This window comes from Lucilia sericata, unplaced genomic scaffold (assembly GCF_015586225.1).
Source record: "Lucilia sericata isolate MDLA Ls3-8-SP2 unplaced genomic scaffold, ASM1558622v1 Contig001508F_arrow, whole genome shotgun sequence".
NCBI classification, from domain to species: domain Eukaryota; kingdom Metazoa; phylum Arthropoda; class Insecta; order Diptera; family Calliphoridae; genus Lucilia; species Lucilia sericata.
Genome location: NW_023995435.1, coordinates 98,278 through 106,623, shown reverse-complemented (window position 1 = coordinate 106,623; position 8,346 = coordinate 98,278). Strand labels below are relative to the sequence as shown.

The 8,346-nt window shown below is 28.7% G+C and overlaps 1 protein-coding gene across 1 annotated transcript; it reads right to left on the bottom strand.

The window, feature by feature from the left end:
* Positions 1–4,355: 4,355 nt before the first annotated feature.
* On the bottom strand, positions 4,356–7,504 carry LOC119611655 (angiopoietin-related protein 2-like). The gene is made up of 6 exons (XM_037967309.1): positions 7,392–7,504; positions 5,718–5,889; positions 5,572–5,646; positions 5,248–5,296; positions 4,652–5,143; positions 4,356–4,578 (listed from the first exon to the last, which is right to left on the bottom strand). The coding sequence occupies exons 1-6, from the start codon at positions 7,479–7,481 to the stop codon at positions 4,557–4,559; spliced, it is 900 nt and encodes a 299-aa protein (XP_037823237.1). The 5' UTR covers positions 7,482–7,504; the 3' UTR covers positions 4,356–4,556.
* Positions 7,505–8,346: the final 842 nt, after the last annotated feature.

Sequence of the window (8,346 nt, the reverse complement as noted above, 5' to 3'; positions counted from 1 at the left end):
CTATGAACTAGTTTATTGTTTAGTGTATTAACTAGTCTATGGACTAGTGTATTAACTAGACTGTTAACAAATCTATGGGCTTATACTAGTAACTAGTCTATTTACTGGTATATAACTAGTCTACGGAATGGTTTATTAACTAGTCTATGTTACTAGTTGCTAACTAGTTAACTAGTATATTTACTGGTATATGTACTATTCTATGGACTAGTCTATGAACTTGTGTATTAACTAGACTATTTACTACTATATGTACTAGTTTATTAATTAGTCTATTAACTAGTCTATGGACTAGTCTATTAACTAGTCTATGTACTAGACTATGAACTAGTGTATTAACTAGTTAGTCTATGGACCGGACTATGAAGTAGTTAATTACCTGGTATATTTAATAGTCTATGGATAAGTCTATTAAGTAGTTTATGGATTATGAACTTATTCCGTAACTTGTCTATATAATAGGCAAGGGCGTACATCAGATCCTGAGATATATAGCAAAATTGTTAACCATTTTTAAATTAATTTCCTGCAAAACGAATAAATCTTTTAAAATAACTTAAATTTGATGGGCTACACTAATACCCTTTTATTTATATACAAATCTAACACAGATATTAAAATGTAGGTTTATTAACATATTATGTGATTTGCTTGAAACATATTTTTACTCGTATGTGAATATCTGTACGTAAGTATGTATGTAAATCTGTAAAGGTCTATATTTTTAGTTTGAAATGCAGGTCGATGTTGTTATATGACTTTTGAATACTATAAACATATGAACAAATGCTTAGCAGAGTGTGTATATTTTTACTCTTTAGTCTCTTTGCTATTAAAGGAGTATTTTTGTTTTAGCCTTGCATTGTCCTTTTTTATATGTATACGTACATATGTATGTATGTATATATTTTCATTATACAGTTACAACAACCTTCATATAAATATATTGAATTGTTTATAGTAAGTGCGTATGCAGTCGTATAACCTGTTGAATGTCGAAGTTTTTAAATATTGCTGTACTAAGTTACGGATTGAGACAGCTACTGAATAACGATATTTAAGTCTAAAATATAGACTGGTCTATTATCTAGTCTAGTCCATAGTCTAGTCTATAGTCTAGTCTATAGTATAGTCCATAGTCTTGTCTATAGTCTAGTCTATAGTATAGTCTATAGTCTAGTCTATAGTATAGTCCATAGTCTTGTCTATAGTCTAGTCTATAGTCTAGTCTATAGTCCAGTCTATAGTCTAGTCTATAGTATAGTCTATAGTGTAGTCTATACTCCAGTCTATAGTCTAGTCTATAGTCTAGTCTATAGTATAGTCTATAGTCTAGTCTATAGTCTAGTCCATAGTCTAGTCTATTGTCTAGTCCATAGTCCAGTCTATGGTCTAGTCTATAGTCTAGTTTATAGTCTAGTCTATAGTCTAGTCTATAGTATAGTCTATAGTGTAGTCTATAGTCTAGTCTATAGTCTAGTCTATAGTCTAGTCTATAGTCTAGTCTATAGTCTAGTCTATAGTCTAGTCTATAGTCTAGTCTATAGTCTAGTCTATAGTCTAGTCTATAGTCTAGTCTATAGTCTAGTCTATAGTCTAGTCTATAGTCTAGTCTATAGTCTAGTCTATAGTCTAGTCTATAGTCTAGTCTATAGTCTAGTCTATAGTCTAGTCTATAGTCTAGTCTATAGTCTAGTCTATAGTCTAGTCTATAGTCTAGTCTATAGTCTAGTCTATAGTCTAGTCTATAGTCTAGTCCAGGGGTCGGCAAACTTTTGAGTCGGAAGAGCCAAAAATTACAGTTTACAAAACATATGTTTTAAAAGAGCCACAAAATTGTTGTTTATTAAAACTTTACAAATACGTTATGAATTCACTTCAAAAACATAAAGTTGGTTTAATTATCTACAGGACATTCTGCAAGGAATCTTTCTTATAGATTTTTGACTACAAATACTTTTTGAATTTTTATGGGTCATACGAATGCATTTTTTAAACACTCGTTATATAAAAATATAGAATTTTATTAGAGTAGGGCGACATTGTTATCAATTAGAAGGTATTTGGAAACATATCAGGAAATGTATAAATCACGAAAATGATGACGCAGCTAAGTATAAAGTAATATATTAATTTGGCGGCAATCGAGATAAATATTTTACCAACCCCAATATTAGGTCCTTTTCAGAAAATGACTAACGATCATAATTGACTTAACAGTAGCAATATAGCGGCGAAATTCAAAATATACAACTTTTATAAGAACAAAAATCTATCTTCCAAATTTGATTTTAACGTTCATAACTGTCTTAATAATAGCAGTATTATGACAAAATTCAACACAAACATAACATAAACATAATTGATCAATCCCCTTTTAAAAGGTCTACTTCGGAAAATAACTTTAACGTTCATAACTGATTTAATTAACGCTCATAACATGCTTAATAATACCAGCATAGTGGTGCAATTCGTCATAAACAAGTTTATAGGAACAAAAATTCTTTACCAAATTTAATAACATGGATTCAGAATTGACCCTACCCACCCATATAGTGTCCACTTTCGAAAACGACGAAAAATACAAGTATAGTGATGAATATCAACACAAACAAGTAGGATCCAAAATTTCATTACCAAATTTTGTAAGGATGGGTCGGTCCATAATACGCTTTCTGGTACCTTATTTATAGCCAAAAATTGTATGTCAAAAATATATCAATCTTTTATAGATCACTGTAAAACGTTTCTAAAACGCGCAATATTTAAATATTGAAGTTTTTAAATAGAATAAGTTTTTAGTATTTACCCAGCAAAAACTCGGTAATGGGTTGTACCTACTTCCATAACCACTTACTTTTCAATAACTACTACTTACCGTCTGCATTACTTAGAAGTACTCTAGTAATGACTTTCTTATAATCTGATATAGAAGTACTTTATTTTCGGCTTTGTCATTTTGTTTGCATATTTTATTTAATTGCGTTTTAAGAATTGTGTTTTACAAAAAATAAAACAAAATTAATTTTGATTGTGAAAACCATTATTTGATGCGCAATAAAAAAGCTAAGGAGTGGTACAGTGTGTAGAACATTTGACTAAAAAATCGAAGTCCCTGGTTCGTATTCTAGCTGGATCTGTTTATTATTAAAAACAAAACAACTTACTCAACAACTGTTTTGTAAGAGAAATTGCAAGTACTTCTTTAACTTCCTATAAGTAAGCGTGCATAGAAGAACTTGCCTCCAATCACATCACCGTGTTAAAATAATGACTTAAAATGCTAATGAAGAAGTAGTGAAAAGAAATTTTATTAGCTTTTTAACTCATACTTTTCAATGTAAGTTTTTCCTGGGTAGCTGTGTTCAAACTCTCTACATTATTAAGTAATTATTTAATTACTATATTTTCAATTTCCAAAAAATATGTTTTAATTCGAAAAACACGAAGATTTCGGAATGTATGATTATGTTTTACATTTTATCTAATGGCACATCGTAAGAGCGCTCATGATACCCCATCGTTTATAGGGAACTTTTTCAACTAAAATTTAAATAATTAAAAATTTTCTTACAATACTAACTTGTACATGGAACAAATTCAATAGGAGAGATAGGTTTGTATAGCTTTAGAAAGTATGGATCGTAACGTGTTGTTTAAAGTTTCACAAACAACTCTAAACTTTCATTTGTTAGTTGTCTCACATACAGAACGATTAAACAATGTTGAAATGTTGTGTATATTGTAGAAACGTTTGCGAATTGTTTTGTTAGTTTTAACAAACACTGCTAGTTAATCTATTCAGAAAGATATATATTTTTTTATAAAATAAAAAAATTGCGTATGAAACTAAAGAGCCATAGCTCCACATCCAAAGAGCCGCATTTGGCTCGCGAGCCGTAGTTTGCCGACCCCTGGTCTAGTCTATAGTCTAGTCTATAGTCTAGTCTATAGTCTAGTCTATAGTCTAGTCTATAGTCTAGTCTATAGTCTAGTCTATAGTCTAGTCTATAGTCTAGTCTATAGTCTAGTCTATAGTCTAGTCTATAGTCTAGTCTATAGTCTAGTCTATAGTCTAGTCTATATTCTGGTCTATAGTATAGTCTATAGTCTAGTCTATAGTCTAGTATATAGTCTAGTCTATAGTCTAGTATATAGTCCAGTATATAGTCTAGTCTATAGTGTAGTCTATAGTCTAGTACATAGTCTAGTCTATAGTCTAGTATATAGTCTAGTCTAGTGACGACTATTGTACTCGTTTATTGCCTAGTTTGTTTTTTAGTCTCTGTTTTAGTTTACAGTCTAGTCTTGAATCTGGTTTTAAAGCAAAATGAAGGTTATGGGATCTGTGAAAATGTTTACATATATTTATTTTATACTATTACCAATTTTTATGGTTTATATATTTTTTAAGTGTGCCAAACTTTAAATTATTCTATAAACTCCAGTTTAATTTAACTTAGGTCTTATCATCATTTGCACAAACTTGAGAGCATAATTTAAACCTCGAAATTCAGACCAGGACATGCCACCTTTAGTTTCTTTAATTTTTCCCATTAAATAAAGACATTCAAATTGCTGAAATACATATTTAAAGGCAAATAAAAATATTACGGATTGCATTAAAAGTATATAACTACATTTTCCACACCTATTATAACAGCTATGATACCACCAACCAGCTTTCCACTTGTAGGCACAATTTCCAGTCGAATTGTCATTATCCCGATCATAGGTTGAGAACTTATAACCGTTATGCTCGCTCAAACTATCTCCTGCATCTCCCGAATAATCACTCACTGTTAAATTGTATTCTGTGCTGTTCGAAGCAACTTTAAATTCACCATATCTTGCATATTTTCTTTCTCCTTCAAAATCTTCTAGTATTATATACAATTCTTGTGGTTCTCCCAGAGAAGTCAGCGCATAAAGTGTCTCTAATCCAATAAAAAATTCGCGATTTAAATCTCCAAAACCCTCGACGTACTCTATCCAATTTCTATTGAAATTTTCCGAACCATCTCGACGTCGCTGTATGACGGTCCAACCGCCATCGAGAGTTTTTAAATCGCAGACAGCAGGAAGTGGTTTATCACTGACTTCGGGCACCATTAGGGAATATATATTACGGTTGCACTTGGAACTGGAAGTAAATATAAGATATTTAATTAAATAGAATATATGTATGTCGAATTAGCTCTTTACCTTTAAGTTAGTTACTATATACAAACATATATCAACACTTACCACATAACTTCGTTAACATTATAGGCTGGTTTACTTTCATTTATAAGAACTAAAATTAAAATGTATAAAAATATTTATTAAAAATACTCAAGACTTCGATTACTCTATAGACCAAATTATATTCGAGACTATAGAACAAACTATAGTACAATATTTTGACAAGATTTATAGCAAACTATAGTCGAGAATTTAAACTAAACTAATGACTATAGACTAATCTATAAACGAAACTGTAGACTAAATTAGAAAGAAGACTATTGACTGAACTATAGTTAAGATTTTAGACCATATTCGAGACTCTATAGCAAAGAAAATTCTACTCACTCATATTTTCTTCCTCCATATTATGACTTTTAAGGCTGCTGTTTATTTCTTTCTCCAGTTGTTGATTAATCGATTCTGTAAATCGAAATACATTATAAACAATATTTGATCAGTATAGTTTTATTAAAAAAAACGTCTTAACTCACTAATTTTTTCATCCATTTGATCGATTTGTGTAATTTTGTCGCTCAGAAGATTTTGAAGATTTTTCTCTAACAAAAGCATTTTATCATTAATAATGGTGATCATTTTTACCTCTAGTTGGTTAAGAGTTTCTGATAAGGAAGAATCACTATCAACATCGGAACCTTTTTCAAACTTATGCAAATAGATTAATAAAGTTATTAATTCGTGTTATAAGATATACATACATACATATGTATGTATGTATGTAGTATGTATGTATGTATGTATGTATGTATGTATGTATGTATGTATGTATGTATGTAGGTATATGTATGTATGTATGTATGTATGTATGTATGTATGTATGTATGTATGTATGTATGTATGTATGTATGTATGTAGTATGTATGTATGTATGTGTATGTATGTATGTATGTATGTATATGTATATATGTATGTATGTATGTATGTATGTATGTATGTATGTATGTATGTATGTATGTATGTATGTATGTATGTATGTATGTATGTATGTATGTATGTATGTATGTATGTATGTGTATGTATGTATGTATGTATGATGTATGTATGTATGTATGTATGTATGTATGTATGTATGTATGTATGTATGAGTATGTATGTATGTATGTATGTATGTATGTATGTATGTATGTATGTATGTATGTATGTATGTATGTATGTATGTATGTATGTATGTATGTATGTATGTATGTATGTATGTATGTATGTATGTATGTATGTATGTATGTATGTATGTATGTATATGTATGTATGTATGTATGTATGTATGTATGTATGTATGTATGTATGTATGTATGTATGTATGTATGTATGTATGTATGTATGTATGTATGTATGTATGTATGTATGTATGTAGTATGTATGTATGTATGTATGTATGTATGTATGTATGTATGTATGTATGTATGTATGTATGTATGTATGTATGTATGTATGTATGTATGTATGTATGTATGTATGTATGTATGTATGTATGTATGTATGTATGTATGTATGTAGTATGTATGTATGTATGTATGTATGTATGTATGTATGTATGTATGTATGTATGTATGTATGTATGTATGTATGTATGTATGTATGTATGTATGTATGTATGTATGTATGTATGTATGTATGTATGTATGTATGTATGTATGTATGTATGTATGTATGTATGTATGTATGTATGTATGTATGTATGTATGTATGTATGTATGTATGTATGTATGTATGTAGTATGTATGTATGTATGTATGTAGTATGTATGTATGTATGTATGTATGTATGTATGTATGTATGTATGTATGTATGTATGTATGTATGTATGTATGATGTATGTATGTATGTATGTATGTATGTATGTATGTATGTATGTATGTAGTATGTATGTAGGTATGTATGTATGTATGTATGTATGTATGTATGTATGTATGTATGTATGTATGTATGTATGTATGTATGTATGTATGTATGTATGTATGTATGTATGTATGTATGTATGTATGTATGTATGTATGTATGTATGTATGTAGTATGTATGTATGTATGTATGTATGTATGTATGTATGTATGTATGTATGTATGTATGTATGTATGTATGTATGTAGTATGTATGTATGTATGTATGTATGTAGTATGTATGTATGGAATAGTGCTTTAAAAATCAATACCTCGAGAGTTGAAACTGTTGTACATTTTATAAAAAAGCATGTTATTATAAAAACTAACAATTTAATTATAAGTATTTTTTTAATAAACATATTGAAGGAATTTATACTTTCGTCTCCATTTATTAATACAGACTAATGCAAATCTTAAGAAATCATTGAAATTTAAGTGATTGATAATATTGTATATTTTCACAAAAAATATTATTTTCCTATCTCATAATTATTATCTCATAAAAAAATAATTCCTTGCAATTTTTTAGTTGCGAAAGCGTTTTTTATTCTTATCAACTTAGAAATTGTATTCATTTTATTCGCTACTACACTGAAAAATAAGCAGTTCCAAAACATGGATGAGTATTCCTTTTTTTATATTTTCTCGTGACGCGAACAGTAATCAGACATTTATTTGACATCGATGAGAGAAATATAGACAATTATTTCAGAAATTCCTCAGAATATCCTCAGAATACCATTTCTCAAAAATCACTACATTTAATTATACATATATATATATACATATATATATATATATACATATAGTTAATTAGTTAGTCAGTTAGTTAGTTAGTTAGTTAGTTAGTTCGTTAGTTAGTTAGTTAGTTAGTAGTTAGTTAGTTAGTTAGTTAGTTAGTTAGTAGTTAGTTAGTTAGTTAGTTAGTTAGTTAGTTAGTTAGTTAGTTAGTTAGTAGTTAGTTAGTTAGTTAGTTAGTTAGTAGTTAGTTAGTTAGTTAGTTAGTTAGTTAGTTAGTTAGTAGTTAGTTAGTTAGTTAGTTAGTTAGTTAGTTAGTTAGTTAGTAGTTAGTTAGTAGTTAGTTGTAGTTAGTTAGTTAGTTAGTTAGTTAGTTAGTTAGTTAGTTAGTTAGTTAGTTAGTTAGTTAGTTAGTTAGTTAGTTAGTTAGTTAGTTAGTTAGTTAGTTAGTTAGTTAGTTAGTTAGTAGTTAGTTAGTTAGTTAGT